Source organism: Ascaphus truei, chromosome 3 (genome assembly GCF_040206685.1).
Source record: "Ascaphus truei isolate aAscTru1 chromosome 3, aAscTru1.hap1, whole genome shotgun sequence".
NCBI classification, from domain to species: Eukaryota; Metazoa; Chordata; class Amphibia; order Anura; family Ascaphidae; genus Ascaphus; species Ascaphus truei.
In genome coordinates, this window is record NC_134485.1 from 6,613,048 (window position 1) to 6,634,444 (window position 21,397).

The 21,397-nt window shown below is 52.7% G+C and overlaps 1 protein-coding gene across 8 annotated transcripts in view; it reads right to left on the reverse strand.

The window, feature by feature from the left end:
* LOC142491263 (uncharacterized) overlaps positions 1 to 21,397 on the reverse strand; it is a 103,557-nt gene that overhangs the window by 80,338 nt on the left and 1,822 nt on the right. For 7 of the 8 annotated variants that reach the window (XM_075593561.1, XM_075593559.1, XM_075593557.1 and 4 more), the window contains exons 3-8: positions 18,390 to 18,590; positions 17,861 to 17,940; positions 16,858 to 16,958; positions 16,715 to 16,773; positions 13,724 to 13,798; positions 12,821 to 12,941 (exon numbers count right to left, since the gene is read on the reverse strand). In XM_075593561.1, coding sequence (XP_075449676.1) covers positions 12,821 to 12,941; positions 13,724 to 13,798; positions 16,715 to 16,773; positions 16,858 to 16,958; positions 17,861 to 17,940; positions 18,390 to 18,590 — 637 coding nt within the window. The remainder of the gene's footprint in view (positions 1 to 12,820; positions 12,942 to 13,723; positions 13,799 to 16,714; positions 16,774 to 16,857; positions 16,959 to 17,860; positions 17,941 to 18,389; positions 18,591 to 21,397) is intronic. The other variant, XM_075593558.1, reaches the window with a different exon arrangement.

Genomic DNA, 21,397 nt, shown 5'->3' on the forward strand with positions numbered 1-21,397 from the left:
GAGCTGCTGCACCATTCTCACAGGAGATATACAAGAGTCACACGCAAACCCCAGAGCTGCTGCACCAATCTCACAGGAGATATACAAGAGTCACACGCAAACCCCAGAGCCGCAGCACCATTCTCACAGGAGATATACAGGAGTCACACGCAAACCCCAGAGCCGCAGCACCATTCTCACAGGAGATATACAGGAGTCACACGCAAACCCCAGAGCCGCTGCACCATTCTCACAGGAGATATACAGGAGTCACACGCAAACCCCAGAGCCGCTGCACCATTCTCACAGGAGATATACAAGAGTCACACGCAAACCCCAGAGCTGCTGCACCATTCTCACAGGAGATATACAGGAGTCACACGCAAACCCCAGAGCCGCTGCACCATTCTCACAGGAGATATACAGGAGTCACACGTAAACCCCAGAGCCGCTGCACCATTCTCACAGGAGATACTGTAAACAGGAGTCACACGCAAACCCCAGAGCTGCTGCACCATTCTCACAGGAGATATACAGGAGTCACACGCAAACCCCAGAGCCGCTGCACCATTCTCACAGGAGATATACAGGAGTCAAACGCAAACCCCAGGGCCGCTGCACCATTCTCAAAGGAGATATACAGGAGTCAAACGCAAACCCCAGAGCTGCAGCACCATTCTCACAGGAGATATACAGGAGTCACACGCAAACCCCAGAGCCGCTGCACCATTCTCACAGGAGATATACAGGAGTCACACGCAAACCCCAGAGCCCCAGCACCATTCTCACAGGAGATATACAGGAGTCACACGCAAACCCCAGAGCCGCTGCACCATTCTCACAGGAGATAAACAGGAGTCACACGCAAACCGCAGAGCCGCTGCACCATTCTCACAGGAGAAAAACAGGAGTCACACGCAAACCCCAGAGCCGCTGCACCATTCTCACAGGAAATATACAGGAGTCACACGCAAACCCCAGAGCTGCTGCACCATTCTCACAGGAGATATACAGGAGTCACACGCAAACCCCAGAGCCGCTGCACCATTCTCACAGGAGATATACAGGAGTCACACGCAAACCCCAGAGCCGCTGCACCATTCTCACAGGAGATATACAGGAGTCACACGCAAACCCCAGAGCTGCTGCACCATTCTCACAGGAGATATACAGGAGTCACAAGCAAACCCCAGAGCCACAGCACCATTCTCACAGGAGATATACAGGAGTCACACGCAAACCCCAGGGCCGCTGCACCATTCTCACAGGAGATAAACAGGAGTCATACGCAAACCCCAGAGCCGCAGCACCATTCACACAGGAGATATACAGGAGTCACAAGCAAACCCCAGAGCCACAGCACCATTCTCAAAGGAGATATACAGGAGTCACACGCAAACCCCAGGGCCGCTGCACCATTCTCACAGGAGATATACAGGAGTCACACGCAAACCCCAGGGCCGCTGCACCATTCTCACAGGAGATATACAGGAGTCACAAGCAAACCCCAGAGCCGCTGCACCATTCTCACAGGAGATATACAGGAGTCACACGCAAACCGCAGAGCCGCTGCACCATTCTCACAGAAGATATACAGGAGTCACACGCAAACTGCAGAGCCGCTGCACCATTCTCACAGGAGATAAACAGGAGTCACACGCAAACCGCAGAGCCGCTGCACCATTCTCACAGGAGATAAACAGGAGTCACACGCAAACCCCAGAGCCGCTGCACCATTCTCACAGGAAATATACAGGAGTCACACGCAAACCCCAGAGCCGCTGCACCATTCTCACAGGAGATATACAGGAGTCACACGCAAACCCCAGAGCTGCTGCACCATTCTCACAGGAGATATACAGGAGTCACACGCAAACCCCAGAGCCGCTGCACCATTCTCACAGGAGATATACAGGAGTCACACGCAAGCCCCAGAGCTGCTGCACCATTCTCACAGGAGATATACAGGAGTCACAAGCAAACCCCAGAGCCACAGCACCATTCTCACAGGAAATATACAGGAGTCACACGCAAACCCCAGAGCCGCTGCACCATTCTCACAGGAAATATACAGGAGTCACACGCAAACCCCAGAGCCGCTGCACCATTCTCACAGGAGATATACAGGAGTCACACGCAAACCCCAGAGCCGCTGCACCATTCTCACAGGAGATATACAGGAGTCACACACAAACCCCAGAGCCGCTGCACCATTCTCACAGGAGATATACAGGAGTCACACGCAAACCCCAGAGCTGCTGCACTATTCTCACAGGAGATATACAGGAGTCACACACAAACCCCAGAGCCGCAGCACCATTCTCACAGGAGATATACAGGAGTCACACGCAAACCCCAGAGCCGCAGCACCATTCTCACAGGAGATATACAGGAGTCACACGCAAACCCCAGAGCCGCAGCACCATTCTCACAGGAGATATACAGGAGTCACACGCAAACCCCAGAGCCGCTGCACCATTCTCACAGGAGATATACAGGAGTCACACACAAACCCCAGAGCCGCAGCACCATTCTCACAGGAGATATACAGGAGTCACACGCAAACCCCAGAGCCGCTGCACCATTCTCACAGGAGATATACAGGAGTCACACGCAAACCCCAGAGCCGCTGCACCATTCTCACAGGAGATATACAGGAGTCACACGCAAACCGCAGAGCCCCTGCACCATTCTCACAGGAGATAAACAGGAGTCACACGCAAACCCCAGAGCCGCTGCACCATTCTCACAGGAGATATACAGGAGTCACACGCAAACCCCAGAGCCGCTGCACCATTCTCACAGGAGATATACAGGAGTCAAACGCAAACCCCAGAGCCGCAGCACCATTCTCAAAGGAGATATACAGGAGTCAAACGCAAACCCCAGAGCCGCTGCACCATTCTCACAGGAGATAAACAGGAGTCACACGCAAACCCCAGAGCCGCAGCACCATTCTCACAGGAGATATACAGGAGTCACAAGCAAACCCCAGAGCCACAGCACCATTCTCACAGGAGATATACAGGAGTCACACGCAAACCCCAGAGCCGCAGCACCATTCACACAGGAGATATACAGGAGTCACAAGCAAACCCCAGAGCCACAGCACCATTCTCACAGGAGATATACAGGAGTCACACGCAAACCCCAGAGCCGCAGCACCATTCACACAGGAGATCTACAGGAGTCACAAGCAAACCCCAGAGCCACAGCACCATTCTCACAGGAGATATACAGGAGTCAAACGCAAACCCCAGATCCGCTGCACCATTCTCACAGGAGATATACAGGAGTCAAACGCAAACCCCAGAGCTGCTGCACCATTCTCACAGGAGATATACAAGAGTCACACGCAAACCCCAGAGCCGCTGCACCATTTTCACAGGAGTTATACAGGAGTCACACGCAAACCCCAGATCCGCTGCACCATTCTCACAGGAGATATACAGGAGTCACACGCAAACCCCAGAGCTGCTGCACCATTCTCACAGGAGATATACAGGAGTCACACGCAAACCCCAGAGCCGCAGCACCATTTTCACAGGAGTTATACAGGAGTCACACGCAAACCCCAGATCCGCTGCACCATTCTCACAGGAGATATACAGGAGTCACACGCAAATCCCAGAGCCGCTGCACCATTCTAACAGGAGATATACAGGAGTCACACGCAAACCCCAGAGCCGCTGCACCATTCTCACAGGAGATATACAAGAGTCACACGTAAACCCCAGAGCCGCAGCACCATTCTCACAGGAGATATACAAGAGTCACACGCAAACCCCAGAGCCGCAGCACCATTCTCACAGGGGATATACAAGAGTCACACGCAAACCCCAGAGCCGCAGCACCATTCTCATAGGGGATATACAGGAGTCACACGCAAACCCCAGAGCCGCTGCACCATTCTCACAGGAGATATACAGGAGTCACACGCAAACCCCAGAGCCGCAGCACCATTCTCACAGGAGATATACAGGAGTCACACGCAAACCCCAGAGCCGCAGCACCATTCACACAGGAGATATACAGGAGTCACAAGCAAACCCCAGAGCCACAGCACCATTCTCACAGGAGATATACAGGAGTCACACGCAAACCCCAGAGCCGCAGCACCATTCTCACAGGAGATATACAGGAGTCAAACGCAAACCCCAGATCCGCTGCACCATTCTCACAGGAGATATACAGGAGTCAAACGCAAACCCCAGAGCTGCTGCACCATTCTCACAGGAGATATACAAGAGTCACACGCAAACCCCAGAGCCGCTGCACCATTTTCACAGGAGATATACAGGAGTCACACGCAAACCCCAGATCCGCTGCACCATTCTCACAGGAGATATACAAGAGTCACACGCAAACCCCAGAGCCGCAGCACCATTTTCACAGGAGTTATACAGGAGTCACACGCAAACCCCAGAGCCGCAGCACCATTTTCACAGGAGTTATACAGGAGTCACACGCAAACCCCAGATCCGCTGCACCATTCTCACAGGAGATATACAGGAGTCACACGCAAATCCCAGAGCCGCTGCACCATTCTAACAGGAGATATACAGGAGTCACACGCAAACCCCAGAGCTGCTGCACCATTCTCACAGGAGATATACAGGAGTCACAAGCAAACCCCAGAGCCGCAGCACCATTCTCACAGGAGATATACAAGAGTCACACGCAAACCCCAGAGCCGCTGCACCATTCTCACAGGAGATATACAAGAGTCACACGTAAACCCCAGAGCCGCAGCACCATTCTCACAGGAGATATACAAGAGTCACACGCAAACCCCAGAGCCGCAGCACCATTCTCACAGGGGATATACAAGAGTCACACGCAAACCCCAGAGCCGCAGCACCATTCTCATAGGGGATATACAGGAGTCACATGCAAACCCCAGAGCCGCTGCACCATTCTCACAGGAGATATACAGGAGTCACACGCAAACCCCAGAGCCGCAGCACCATTCTCACAGGGGATATACAGGATTCACACGCAAACCCCAGTACCGCAGCACCATTCTCACAGGAGATATACAGGAGTCACACGCAAACCCCAGAGCCACAGCACCATTCTCAAAGGAGATATACAGGAGTCAAACGCAAACCCCAGAGCCGCAGCACCATTCTCACAGGAGATATACAGGAGTCACACGCAAACCCCAGAGCCGCTGCACCATTCTCACAGGAGATATACAGGAGTCACACGCAAACCCCAGAGCTGCTGCACCATTCTCACAGGAGATATACAGGAGTCACAAGCAAACCCCAGAGCCGCAGCACCATTCTCACAGGAGATATACAGGAGTCAAACGCAAACCCCAGAGCTGCTGCACCATTCTCACAGGAGATATACAAGAGTCACACGCAAACCCCAGAGCTGCTGCACCAATCTCACAGGAGATATACAAGAGTCACACGCAAACCCCAGAGCCGCAGCACCATTCTCACAGGAGATATACAGGAGTCACACGCAAACCCCAGAGCCGCAGCACCATTCTCACAAGAGATATACAGGAGTCACACGCAAACCCCAGAGCCGCTGCACCATTCTCACAGGAGATATACAGGAGTCACACGCAAACCCCAGAGCCGCTGCACCATTCTCACAGGAGATAAACAGGAGTCACACGCAAACCCCAGAGCTGCTGCACCATTCTCACAGGAGATACTGTATACAGGAGTCACATGCAAACCCCAGAGCCGCTGCACCATTCTCACAGGAGATATACAGGAGTCACACGCAAACCCCAGAGCTGCTGCACCATTCTCACAGGAGATATACAGGAGTCAAACGCAAACCCCAGGGCCGCTGCACCATTCTCAAAGGAGATATACAGGAGTCAAACGCAAACCCCAGAGCTGCAGCACCATTCTCACAGGAGATATACAGGAGTCACACGCAAACCCCAGAGCCCCAGCACCATTCTCACAGGAGATATACAGGAGTCACACGCAAACCCCAGAGCCGCTGCACCATTCTCACAGGAGATATACAGGAGTCACACGCAAATCCCAGAGCCGCTGCACCATTCTAACAGGAGATATACAGGAGTCACACGCAAACCCCAGAGCTGCTGCACCATTCTCACAGGAGATATACAGGAGTCACAAGCAAACCCCAGAGCCGCAGCACCATTCTCACAGGAGATATACTGTACAAGAGTCACACGCAAACCCCAGAGCCGCTGCACCATTCTCACAGGAGATATACAAGAGTCACACGTAAACCCCAGAGCCGCAGCACCATTCTCACAGGAGATATACAAGAGTCACACGCAAACCCCAGACCCGCAGCACCATTCTCACAGGGGATATACAAGAGTCACACGCAAACCCCAGAGCCGCAGCACCATTCTCATAGGGGATATACAGGAGTCACATGCAAACCCCAGAGCCGCTGCACCATTCTCACAGGAGATATACAGGAGTCACACGCAAACCCCAGAGCCGCAGCACCATTCTCACAGGGGATATACAGGATTCACACGCAAACCCCAGTGCCGCAGCACCATTCTCACAGGAGATATACAGGAGTCACACGCAAACCCCAGAGCCACAGCACCATTCTCAAAGGAGATATACAGGAGTCAAACGCAAACCCCAGAGCCGCAGCACCATTCTCACAGGAGATATACAGGAGTCACACGCAAACCCCAGAGCCGCTGCACCATTCTCACAGGAGATATACAGGAGTCACACGCAAACCCCAGAGCTGCTGCACCATTCTCACAGGAGATATACAGGAGTCACAAGCAAACCCCAGAGCCGCAGCACCATTCTCACAGGAGATATACAGGAGTCAAACGCAAACCCCAGAGCTGCTGCACCATTCTCACAGGAGATATACAAGAGTCACACGCAAACCCCAGAGCTGCTGCACCAATCTCACAGGAGATATACAAGAGTCACACGCAAACCCCAGAGCCGCAGCACCATTCTCACAGGAGATATACAGGAGTCACACGCAAACCCCAGAGCCGCAGCACCATTCTCACAGGAGATATACAGCAGTCACACGCAAACCCCAGAGCCGCTGCACCATTCTCACAGGAGATATACAGGAGTCACACGCAAACCCCAGAGCTGCTGCACCATTCTCACAGGAGATACTGTATACAGGAGTCACATGCAAACCCCAGATCCGCTGCACCATTCTCACAGGAGATATACAGGAGTCACACGCAAACCCCAGAGCCGCAGCACCATTCTCACAGGAGATATACAAGAGTCACACGCAAACCCCAGAGCCACAGCACCATTCTCAAAGGAGATATACAGGAGTCAAACGCAAACCCCAGAGCTGCAGCACCATTCTCACAGGAGATATACAGGAGTCACACGCAAACCCCAGAGCCGCTGCACCATTCTCACAGGAGATATACAGGAGTCAAACGCAAACCCCAGGGCCGCTGCACCATTCTCAAAGGAGATATACAGGAGTCAAACGCAAACCCCAGAGCTGCAGCACCATTCTCACAGGAGATATACAGGAGTCACACGCAAACCCCAGAGCCGCTGCACCATTCTCACAGGAGATATACAGGAGTCACACGCAAACCCCAGAGCCCCAGCACCATTCTCACAGGAGATATACAGGAGTCACACGCAAACCCCAGAGCTGCTGCACCATTCTCACAGGAGATATACAGGAGTCACACGCAAACCCCATAGCCGCTGCACCATTCTCACAGGAGATATACAAGAGTCACACGTAAACCCCAGAGCCGCAGCACCATTCTCACAGGAGATATACAAGAGTCATACGCAAACCCCAGAGCCGCTGCACCATTCTCACAGGAGATATACAAGAGTCACACGTAAACCCCAGAGCCGCAGCACCATTCTCACAGGAGATATACAAGAGTCACACGCAAACCCCAGAGCCGCAGCACCATTCTCACAGGAGATATACAGGAGTCACACGCAAACCCCAGAGCCACAGCACCATTCTCAAAGGAGATATACAGGAGTCAAACGCAAACCCCAGAGCTGCTGCACCATTCTCACAGGAGATATACAAGAGTCACACGCAAACCCCAGAGCCGCAGCACCATTCTCACAGGAGATATACAGGAGTCACACGCAAACCCCAGAGCCGCTGCACCATTCTCACAAGAGATATACAGGAGTCACACGCAAACCCCAGGGCCGCAGCACCATTCTCACAGGAGATATACAAGAGTCACACGCAAACCACAGAGCTGCTGCACCAATCTCACAGGAGATATACAAGAGTCACACGCAAACCCCAGAGCCGCAGCACCATTCTCACAGGAGATATACAGGAGTCACACGCAAACCCCAGGGCCGCAGCACCATTCTCACAGGAGATATACAAGAGTCACACGCAAACCACAGAGCTGCTGCACCAATCTCACAGGAGATATACAAGAGTCACACGCAAACCCCAGAGCCGCAGCACCATTCTCACAGGAGATATACAGGAGTCACACGCAAACCCAAGAGCCGCAGCACCAATCTCACAGGAGATATACAGGAGTCACACGCAAACCCCAGAGCCGCAGCACCATTCTCACAGGAGATATACAGGAGTCACACGCAAACCCCAGAGCCGCTGCACCATTCTCACAGGAGATAAACAGGAGTCACACGCAAACCGCAGAGCCGCTGCACCATTCTCACAGGAGATAAACAGGAGTCACACGCAAACCCCAGAGCCGCTGCACCATTCTCACAGGAGATATACAGGAGTCAAACGCAAACCCCAGAGCCGCTGCACCATTCTCACAGGAGATAAACAGGAGTCACACGCAAACCCCAGAGCCGCTGCACCATTCTCACAGGAGATATACAAGAGTCACACGCAAACCCCAGAGCCGCTGCACCATTCTCACAGGAGATATACAAGAGTCACACGTAAACCCCAGAGCCGCAGCACCATTCTCACAGGAGATATACAAGAGTCACACGCAAACCCCAGAGCCGCTGCACCATTCTCACAGGAGATATACAAGAGTCACACGTAAACCCCAGAGCCGCAGCACCATTCTCACAGGAGATATACAAGAGTCACACGCAAACCCCAGAGCCGCAGCACCATTCTCACAGGAGATATACAGGAGTCACACGCAAACCCCAGAGCCACAGCACCATTCTCAAAGGAGATATACAGGAGTCAAACGCAAACCCCAGAGCTGCTGCACCATTCTCACAGGAGATATACAAGAGTCACACGCAAACCCCAGAGCCGCAGCACCATTCTCACAGGAGATATACAGGAGTCACACGCAAACCCCAGAGCCGCTGCACCATTCTCACAAGAGATATACAGGAGTCACACGCAAACCCCAGGGCCGCAGCACCATTCTCACAGGAGATATACAAGAGTCACACGCAAACCACAGAGCTGCTGCACCAATCTCACAGGAGATATACAAGAGTCACACGCAAACCCCAGAGCCGCAGCACCATTCTCACAGGAGATATACAGGAGTCACACGCAAACCCAAGAGCCGCAGCACCAATCTCACAGGAGATATACAGGAGTCACACGCAAACCCCAGAGCCGCAGCACCATTCTCAAAGGAGATATACAGGAGTCAAACGCAAACCCCAGAGCTGCTGCACCATTCTCACAGGAGATATACAGGAGTCACACGCAAACCCCAGAGCCGCAGCACCATTCTCACAGGAGATATACAGGAGTCACACGCAAACCCCAGAGCCGCAGCACCATTCTCACAGAAGATATACAGGAGTCACACGCAAACCCCAGAGCCTCTGCACCATTCTCACAGGAGATATACAGGAGTCACACGCAAACCCCAGAGCCGCAGCACCATTCTCACAGGAGATATACAGGAGTCACACGCAAACCCCAGAGCCGCTGCACCATTCTCACAGGAGATAAACAGGAGTCACACGCAAACCCCAGAGCCGCTGCACCATTCTCACAGGAGATAAACAGGAGTCACACGCAAACCCCAGAGCCGCTGCACCATTCTCACAGGAGATATACAGGAGTCAAACGCAAACCCCAGAGCCGCTGCACCATTCTCACAGGAGATAAACAGGAGTCACACGCAAACCCCAGAGCCGCTGCACCATTCTCACAGGAGATATACAGGAGTCAAACGCAAACCCCAGGGCCGCTGCACCATTCTCACAGGAGATAAACAGGAGTCATACGCAAACCCCAGAGCCGCAGCACCATTCTCAAAGGAGATATACTGTACAGGAGTCAAACGCAAACCCCAGAGCTGCTGCACCATTCTCACAGGAGATATATAGGAGTCACACGCAAACCCCAGGGCCGCTGCACCATTCTCACAGGAGATATACAGGAGTCAAACGCAAACCCCAGAGCCTCTGCACCATTCTCACAGGAGATATACAGGAGAGATATACAGGAGTCACACGCAAACCCCAGAGCCGCTGCACCATTCTCACAGGAGATATACAGGAGTCACACGCAAACCCCAGAGCCGCTGCACCATTCTCACAGGAGATATACAGGAGTCACACGCAAACCCCAGAGCTGCTGCACCATTCTCACAGGAGATATACAGGAGTCACACGCAAACCCCAGAGCCGCTGCACCATTCTCACAGGAGATATGCAAGAGTCACACGCAAACCCCAGAGCCGCTGCACCATTCTCACAGGAGATATACAGGAGTCACACGCAAACCCCAGAGCCGCAGCACCATTCTCACAGGAGATATACAGGAGTCACACGCAAACCCCAGAGCCGCTGCACCATTCTCACAGGAGATATACAGGAGTCACACGCAAACCCCAGAGCTGCTGCACCATTCTCACAGGAGATATACAGGAGTCACGCGGAAACCCCAGAGCCGCTGCACCATTCTCACAGGAGATATACAGGAGTCACACGCAAACCCCAGAGCTGCTGCACCATTCTCACAGGAGATATACAGGAGTCACACGCAAACCCCAGAGCTGCTGCACCATTCTCACAGGAGATATACAGGAGTCACACGCAAACCCTAGAGCTGCTGCACCATTCTCACAGGAGATATACAGGAGTCACACGCAAACCCCAGAGCTGCTGCACCATTCTCACAGGAGATATACAGGAGTCACACGCAAACCCCAGAGTCGCAGCACCATTCTCACAGGAGATATACAGGAGTCACACGCAAACCCCAGAGCCCAGCACCATTCTCACAGGAGATATACAGGAGTCACACGCAAACCCCAGGGCCGCTGCACCATTCTCACAGGAGATATACAGGAGTCAAACGCAAACCCCAGAGCCTCTGCACCATTCTCACAGGAGATATACAGGAGTCACACGCAAACCCCAGAGCCGCTGCACCATTCTCACAGGAGATATACAGGAGTCACACGCAAACCCCAGAGCCGCTGCACCATTCTCACAGGAGATATACAGGAGTCACACGCAAACCCCAGAGCTGCTGCACCATTCTCACAGGAGATATACAGGAGTCACACGCAAACCCCAGAGCCGCTGCACCATTCTCACAGGAGATATGCAAGAGTCACACGCAAACCCCAGAGCCGCTGCACCATTCTCACAGGAGATATACAGGAGTCACACGCAAACCCCAGAGCCGCAGCACCATTCTCACAGGAGATATACAGGAGTCACACGCAAACCCCAGAGCCGCTGCACCATTCTCACAGGAGATATACAGGAGTCACACGCAAACCCCAGAGCTGCTGCACCATTCTCACAGGAGATATACAGGAGTCACGCGGAAACCCCAGAGCCGCTGCACCATTCTCACAGGAGATATACAGGAGTCACACGCAAACCCCAGAGCTGCTGCACCATTCTCACAGGAGATATACAGGAGTCACACGCAAACCCCAGAGCTGCTGCACCATTCTCACAGGAGATATACAGGAGTCACACGCAAACCCTAGAGCTGCTGCACCATTCTCACAGGAGATATACAGGAGTCACACGCAAACCCCAGAGCCGCTGCACCATTCTCACAGGAGATATACAGGAGTCACACGCAAACCCCAGAGTCGCAGCACCATTCTCACAGGAGATATACAGGAGTCACACGCAAACCCCAGAGCCCAGCACCATTCTCACAGGAGATATACAGGAGTCACACGCAAACCCCAGGGCCGCTGCACCATTCTCACAGGAGATATACAGGAGTCAAACGCAAACCCCAGAGCCTCTGCACCATTCTCACAGGAGATATACAGGAGTCACACGCAAACCCCAGAGCCGCTGCACCATTCTCACAGGAAATATACAGGAGTCACACGCAAACCCCAGAGCCGCTGCACCATTCTCACAGGAGATATACAGGAGTCACACGCAAACCCCAGAGCCGCTGCACCATTCTCACAGGAGATATACAGGAGTCACACGCAAACCCCAGAGCCGCTGCACCATTCTCACAGGAGATATACAGGAGTCACACGCAAACCCCAGAGCCTCTGCACCATTCTCACAGGAGATATACAGGAGTCACACGCAAACCCCAGAGCCGCTGCACCATTCTCACAGGAGATATACAGGAGTCACACGCAAACCCCAGAGCCGCTGCACCATTCTCACAGGAGATATACTGTACCAGTCTACTAATAGCTCTTATCACAAATGGGAACTTAATTACATGGCCATTTCCGAGTGTTTATGTTATATAGTAAATTGACCTCTTATACTCACTATTACTATACTGAGTATGAAGAAGTAATGTACAACTGGATAAAGAGGCAAGAAATATAAAAGTATGACATTTATTGGGCAAACAAGCAGCCGAAGCCGAGAGAACTGTGAGCTCACCCTCGTCACCGACTCAAAATTCCCCAATGTGAGGAACCACTTGCCCCATTTCATAAACGTGGCAGCAGCTTCAAAGTTACCTGAGAGAGGCATACACTGGAGCTGTGTGAGCTGGTAACGGCGTTGTGGGGGCCCAGACGAATGCCATGGGTGCAGGTGCCCAGGGAGCAGGCAGATGAGATGCTTCTCGTGGACTTTGAGCTGTAATATTACAGGAGGTGTATATTACCCTAACAAATACATCTTATGGGTTGCCACAGCCAGGAACACAAGCTTAGAGACACTCTGACATGTACAGTAAGATACTGCAGATAAACAAGGCTACCTAAGTTCTGATCCTGTTAGTGAATGCAGAGGGAGTAAGGAAGGAAACAAAAGTAGCCAATGTCTCCTGAGCATCTCCATGGGCTGTCAGGTCTTTGTGCTGCCAATCCCAACTCATGCTGCAGGACTGGGAAGTGCTATAACCACAGTGCCCATCTAACCAATGGGGACGTGTCTGACTGAGACTCACTGCACATCTACATAAGTTAGGAGTACGTTCTTAGCATGATGGGTATTAAAGTAACCAGGGAGGAGGAAGTTATAGGTACTATGGTAGCATTTTATTGGACAAATAGTTGATATGTTACAAGCTTTGGCATCACACGGGATTCTTCATCAGGTCAGGCAGGAGTACAGACATATAACATAACTGTACAGTATTGTAGACAGAATGTGCCTAGGTGTAACTGAGCTAAGATTTGAGCTTTAGCTCTGATGGCCATGATGGGGTATGTTTCATTCTTGTACAGATTCCATAATACAGTGAAATATTTCTATAGCACAATCATTTGCATTGTTCCTATATTTCTATTACATCCACTAATATGGTTTCTATCAAGACATTAGGGTCTGAGAAATGATCTCTAGAAGGAAGTACGTATGTAATTATGCCCTCCCGTTTATTCATTAATACACAACACCCTGAAACTGTGACTTACTTTCGGACCTGGCTGTCAGAAGTACAATCGTCCATTGTGGTCTCCAACCCGCTGGGGCTGCTGTTCTTGACTGGCCTGGGAAGTGGGAGATGATACCAAATAGTAATGGAGATCCTTCAAACTCTGATGGATTTACAGTATCAAGACAAGAAAAACAATGACACATATTATTAAGCTGTGTTAGTACCTTACGGTGCTGGAAGACACCATGCAGTTAATTCAAGTGAATAGGACAGAAGGCACGTACCTGTGCCAGGTGTAATTCCCACTATCGTGACACAGAGATACATTGTTATCCAGCTTCTCTCAATGTTATTGGCACCAGTTTTATAGTGTGATTTCAGGAGGGTCAGAGAAGTCAGGGGTGCGCAAACTTTTTAAGTCGTGCCCCCCTGCCTCTTACATGCTTTCCGCGGTGGCGTCTCTGCGGCCGGCGTCATGTGATGTTGCGATGTCATGGCAACACGTCGTCAGGAGTAGCCAGAGAGCAAGTAAAAGGCCGTTACAGAGGCCCCACGCTCACCCAATTTAAATGTTGTGGGAACGAGGGTGGGGCCCCTGTAAGCACGGGGTGCCCCGTTTGCGCACCCCTGCGATAAGTGACATATTAAAATAAGATGTACCCAGTATGTGTCTCGATGAGACAGAAACACTCCCAGGTACTGTATGAGGTGACGTAAAACTCCCTGACTAAGGATCTGTGTCACATGGAAGTCATCTGATGAATGAGATTTTACATTAGATGGCGAAGCAGAAAATAAAACATAATCGTAGCGCGTCAACGGAAACATATCTTTACCTTGATACACAGACCCCGATAAGTGTATTTCCCATGTGACAGAGAGCGGTTACACAATGTTACTTAGACACAACACAACGTTATCAGGGAGAGTGCAAATCTGCTGCATAAACTCATGTGTTTGTGACTTCATGATAAACCCAATGGGGGCAGGTTATGGGTTGGGCACAAACTCGCCTTTTCCTCACTTTTATCCTGCTCAAAGAGACCCAGAATATTACTTTGGGTTAATATTGTGTAATTAGGTACATTCGATTTCCCTAATGTGGTTTCATGCCTTTGTGTTATAATGAGGGTGTGAGCACTTTTCCCCTTATATTGGGGATACCCAGGGCCGCCAACAGCGGGGGACAAAGGGCACGGGTGTCCCTGACAGTTATATTTAAAAGATTCAAAGTTTTTTTTTTTTTAAATGGCGGAGATTGCGCATGCGAAGAGCCGAGGTCCCGCAGGGTGTCCTGTCTGCGGCCTGTGGGCCTGGCAAACTCTGCTCCCCCCCCTCGTTTCCTCAATCCCCACGTGGGACGGAGGGAGAGGGAGCGCCAACCCTGCACCCCCCGCGTGCGCCTCCTGCCCCATAGCAGGCGCCTGCTAGCCTCGCGCCCCGCCCCCAGAGCTTCCCGCACCAACCCAGCAACAGCAGCAGCTGCGGGGGATGCTGCAGCCGCCCGGCATCTGGCCCCCCCTTGCTGTCCACCTCCCGTGCGCCCCCGAGCTCACCTCCCGTGCGCCCCCGAGCTCACCTCCCGTGCGCCCCCGAGCTCACCTCCCGTGCGCCCCCGAGCTCACCTCCCGTGCGCCCCCGAGCTCACCTCCCGTGCGCCCCCGAGCTCACCTCCCGTGCGCCCCCGAGCTCACCTCCCGTGCGCCCCCGAGCTCACCTCCCGTGCGCCCCCGAGCTCACCTCCCGTGCGCCCCCGAGCTCACCTCCCGTGCGCCCCCGAGCTCACCTCCCGTGCGCCCCCGAGCTCACCTCCCGTGTGCCCCCGAGCTCACCTCCCGTGCGCCCCCGAGCTCACCTCCCGTGCGCCCCCGAGCTCACCTCCCGTGCGCCCCCGAGCTCACCTCCCGTGCGCCCCCGAGCTCACCTCCCGTGCGACCCCGAGCTCAAGTCCCCCCCTGTGGCACCGGGCAGCTGCCAAGTTGGCAGGGGGAGAAGCGGCAAGGAAGCAGGAAGCAGCACCCACCCGGTCAGGGTAAGTCACCCACTCAACTGTCACCCACGCACACACTCTCCCACCCACGCATGCACTCTCCTACCCACGCACTCTCCCACCCAAGCACCCAGTCACTCACTCACTCACTTAGTCACCCACCCAGTCGCTCACTCACCCAAGTCGCTCACTATCTCACCCACACAGTAGCTCACTCACCCAAGTCGCTCACTATCTCACCCACCAAGTCGCTCACTCACTCACCCACACAGTCGCTCACTCACTCACCCACACAGTCGCTCACTCTCTCACCCACCCAGTCGCTCACTCTCTCACCCACCCAGTCGCTCACTCTCTCACCCACCCAGCCGCTCACTCTCTCACCCACCCAGTCGCTCACTCTCTCACCACCCAGTCGCTCACTCTCTCACCCACCCAGTCACTCACTCTAGCACCCACTCACTCGCTCACTCTTGCACCCACCCAGTTGCTCACTCAGTCACTTAGTCACCCAGTCACTCAGTCAGTGAAGTCGCTCACTCTCTCACCCACCCAGTCGCTCACTCTCTCACCAATCCAGTCGCTCACTCACCCACACAGTCGCTCACTCTCTCACCCACCTAGTCGCTCACTCTCTCACCCACCCAGTCGCTCATTCTCGCACCCACTCACCCACTCTCACACACACTCACTCAATCTCGCACCCACTCACTCACCCACTCACCCACTCACTCTCCCACTCACCCACCCAGACAGGCAGTCACTTGTCTTTTGTTGAAAATATAAACATAAACAGGTTGCATTGTAATGTTTTTTTCAGTATCACAATAAGAAAACAGTTAAGTAAAAGTTGTGCGCTAAAAAATATTTTTTCGTGGTAGGTGCGCTATCGGTTCGGGGGGGGGGGGGGGGGGCCTGCTCCTTTCATTTGTCCCGGGCCCCATGATTTCTGTTGGCGGCCCTGGGGTTACCTGCAGTTATTAGGCATGTGCAGTTACTGACAGTGACAATACTAATGAGGAGAGAAGTAGAACTTACCCCTGCAGGGTTCCCACCTGTTGCTTAGCCATTCCCTGCCCCGCTGCAGAGGTAAGAAGCTGCAGGGAGAAGAGGATATGACATTAGGGTTCAGAAACCTCACTCTGTATCTCTCAGCCACTGCAGACTCTGCACATACTCACCCTGATCAGCTGCTCTCCACACCATGCTGCTGTCAGCCAAACCGTATTATACAGCTCATAGGCGGGACCACTGGATTTATTCTCCATGGGAATATCAGGAGCTTCAAAGGAACAAGTCAAGAGAAAAGACGTCTCATTAAATTGTCAGGTAGCTCCATTTGCCCAGATCTCTGGGCTCTGTGTATGAAGCTCCAAAAATGTCCTCTTTGCTGCTAAATGATATTAAGCGACTACAGTAAGTATTAATGTAATTTTGCCACAAAACTGCACCAAAGAGAGATTGTTTCCCCCTTGTCTCTTTTAGCATCAATGTGCCGCATTATTTTGCACATATTGTATCCTGTGTCCCTGCTTGGGATTGGGGGGGTGCCAGCAGCAGGAGGTAAGTGATGCACATAATATATTTGGACGTTACCCTCTGCGGCTAAGAGATCAGGGTCACATGTAAGGCCAGGTCCCCAGTGGCCACAGCGGCACGCGCTATGGCATGTGCGCCACTCACCACAGCACAGCCCTCTATGGGGCAAGCCCCAGTGGCTGTGTGTGTGTGTGGAGGCGCGCAAAGCGCTGTGACGCTTACGCTGGCAGTGCAAACAAGAATGTTGTCTTCCTGTGCTGCGAACCGATCACGTCGTCGGCACGCACCAATTGAAGGGCCCAGTCATGGCCCGCCTCATGCGCTCCACTAGATCTCCCCAACAAACCACCAATCGCGGCATTAAACTGGGCATGAGCCGCCAGGTCGCCAGGCGCGTGTGCTGCAAGTGAGACTTAGAAACCCATGTAGCAACGATGGGGCAGGCTGATGCGATAGATAAATGTTGCTCCATGCCAAGCTGCAAATCTTAGCAGATTAATACATAGTCCTTATGTGCTTGGCTGTGTTATACCGAGGACACAAGGAGACAGGACAATACATAAAGTGAAAGGAAGGAATGATCTGAGAGGCGCTCTGCTCTCTGGTGGGAAGAGGTGAGTGCTAGGACTTGGCTGGAAGTCTCACCTGACCCATGTTCTGCTGTGTGTGTCTCTCCCTGGGTGACAGCTGGTGTCGAGGTGCTGGGCTCTTTCAACTCCTCTTCACTGCAAAAAACACAAGAGTGTCAGAAACATTAGGAGAACGGACCCGTCTCCCCAAATATCTCATACTCCTCTTCTACATACATGAGAAACAAGCAGGGAAGGGAAGTAAGCAGAATTGTTTAATGTGAATGAGCACCTAGGAGATTAGCAACCGTTTAACTGCCAGTGCGATGCGAAGATTAAACCTTCAACTTCCAACTTCGGCGCACAGCTGCTTGGCGAGACAAATTCTTTTGAATTTTTCACCCTTGCCCAGGTCACGTGCACAGTCCAGCCAATGAGGGAGGACCAATCACGTGACGTCATGGGCACGCCCCCCCCCCCCCCCCGCGCCTGCAACTATGCTGGACACATCTCCCCTGCTCTCATGGCAGGGCGCTCGAGCGGGAGCACGCTCGCTCCCAGCCTGGCCGTGGCCTAAGAGGTCCGTTTCCTCTCCCTGCATGTACCTCTTCTTACAGTCCCCGGAGCCAGAACTGGGGTTCTCTGCACATCCTCCATTTTGCATTCTGGCGTTCTTTCTCAAGACTCCGAGCGCCGTCTCCTTGGCACATCCATCCGCTGGAAAGAGGTAGGAGGAGACGGGCGGGCGGCTGGGGATGAATGGAGGGCATTTGGATTCTGCTTTGCTACGGAATGGAAGCCCGATTCTGCAAGTTAGAGGAGATGGAAATACAATGAAACTTAATATCAGGGATAGAGGAGAGGCATTTATATCTAGCAATCAGCCTACAGATTTCACCATCAATCTTGGTATAACATCTTTATTCAACTTGTTATAGATCAGGGCTGCCAACATTATTCTCATAGGATTCCAGTTCCTTCCTGCTGACTTTGGAGCTGGGGAGCAGAGATTGGAAGAGGAATAGAGGCCTATTCTAGTAGCTTCGATAACTGACTTAACACTTGTAAAGTGCACTTTAAAAGCGATGTTGCATGTGTAGTTATTCAGTAAGCCGTTATTGCATCTCAAGATCGCCTGTAAACAGATTTTTTTTGACGAGCGTTATCACTCTTGTAAAAACAAACCGATCAATAGGTTAAAAAAATGCTGAAACTCGCATTTTTTGCCAATAACTGGTATTCAAGTAGCTCTGTAATGCAAATCGCGGGTTAAATATTGGGGGGGGAAAGGTTTGCGCCTCCTACAGTGTGGTGAGAGAGGATTTGCGATTTGCATTGCATGGAGTAGCATTTGTTTAAACTACATACTGCAGGATTGAAGCAGGGGGATCTCCGGGGCTTAACCGCATTACGTTCAGGCCCGGGGACCCCTACTTGCAGAGGTACAGGCCCTGGTATGGGATGCCGGTATTTCCTGCAAGTATAAATGTCCCAGTCCTGTGTGCCATGACGTGAGACATTAACTTGCAGGAGATAACGGCACCCACTACTGAGGCTTGTAACTCGGGAAGCAAGGGATCCCTGGACCTGAAATTAATGCAGTTCAGCTCCAGAGACCCCCTGCTTAAATCCTATGTAATTAAATCAAATAAAAACAGTGTGATCGCCTGTAAGAGCTGTGCAGGGAGATGCAGCTCTTTCTGTGCAGGGAGATCGCCTGTAAAAGCTGTGCAGGGAGATGCAGCTCTTTCTGTGCAGGGAGATCGCCTGTAAGAGCTGTGCAGGGAGAGGCGGTTCTCTCTGTGCAGGGAGATCTCCTGTAAGAGCTGTGCATGGAGATGCAGCGTCTCTCTGTGCAGTGAGATCTCCTGTAAGAGCAGTGCAGGGAGATGCAGCTCTTTCTGTGCAGGGAGATCGCCTGTAAGAGCTGTGCAGGGAGATCGCCTGTAAAAGCTGTGCAGGGAGATACAGCTCTCTCTGTGCAGGGAGATCCCCTGTAAGAGCTGTGCAGGGAGATCGCCTGTAAAATCTGTGCAGGGAGATGCAGGCTCTCTCTGTGCAGGGAGATTGCCTGTAAGAGCTGTGCAGGGAGAGACGGTTCTCTCTGTGCAGGGAGATCCCCTGTAAGAGCTGTGCAGGGAGATGCAGCGTCTCTCTGTGCAGGGAGATCGCCTGTAAGAGCTGTGCAGGGAGATGCAGCTCTCTCTGTGCAGGGAGATCGCCTGCAAGAGCTGTGCAGGGAGATGCAGCTCTCTCTGTGCAGGGAGATCGCCTGTAAGAGCTGTGCAGGGAGATGTAGCTCTCTCTGGGCAGGGAGATCGCCTGTAAGAGCTGTGCAGGGAGATGCAGGCGCTCTCTGTGCAGGGAGATCGCCTGTAAGAGCTGTGCAGGGAGAGACGGTTCTCTCTGTGCAGGGAGATCGCCTGTAAGAGCTGCTCAGGGAGATGCAGCTCTCTCTGTGCAGGGAGATCGCCTATAAGAGCTGTGCAGGGAGATGTAGCTCTCTCTGTGCAGGGAGATCGCCTGTAAGAGCTATGCAGGGAGATCGCCTGTAAAAGCTGTGCTGGGAGATCGCCTGTAAAATCTGTACAGGGAGATGCAGGCTCTCTCTGTGCAGGGAGATCGCCTGTAAGAGCTGTGCAGGGAGAGACGGTTCTCTCTGTGCAGGGAGATCGCCTGTAAGAGCTATGCAGGGAGATCGCCTGTAAGAGCTGTGCAGGGAGAGGCCACTCTCTCTGTGCAGGGAGATCTCCTGTAAGAGCTGTGCAGGGAGATGCAGCTCTCGCTGTGCAGGGAGATCTCCTGTAAGAGCTGTGCAGTGAGATGCAGCTCACTCTGTGCAGGGAGATCTTCTGTAAGAGCTGTGCAGGGAGATGCAGCTCTCGCTGTGCAGGGAGATCTCCTGTAAGAGCTGTGCAGGGAGATGCAGCTCTCGCTGTGCAGGGAGATCTCCTGTAAGAGCTGTGCAGGGAGATGCAGCTCTCGCTGTGCAGGGAGATCACCTGTTAGAGCTGTGCAGGGAGATCGCCTGTAAGAGCTGTGTAGGGAGATCGCCTGTAAAAGCTGTGCAGGGAGATGCAGGCTCTCTCTGTGCAGGGAGATCGCCTGTAAGAGCTGTGCAGGGAGAGACGGTTCTCTCTGTGCAGGTAGATCACCTGTAAGAGCTGTGCAGGGAGATGCAGGCTCTCTCTGTGCAGGGAGATCGCCTGTAAGAGCTGTGCAGGGAGAGACGGTTCTCTCTGTGCAGGTAGATCGCCTGTAAGAGCTGTGCAGGGAGATGCAGCTCTCTCTGTGCAGGGAGATCGCCTGTAAGAGCTGTGCAGGGAGATGCAGCTCTCTCTGTGCAGGGAGATCTCCTGTAAGAGCTGTGCAGGGAGATGCAGCTCTCGCTGTGCAGGGAGATCTCCTGTAAGAGCTGTGCAGGGAGATGCAGCTCTCTCTGTGCAGGGAGAAGCAGTCTCTCCTCTCTATGTGCACCTAAAACCTGGAGGAGTTTTTAGCGCAGATTAATGGGACACAGAATGTAACCCATCCAATTATAATGTGCGTGTGAGGTCACTCCTCCCTAACTCCTCCTATTTACACGCCCCAAATCACAAGTTGGTGCAAACAG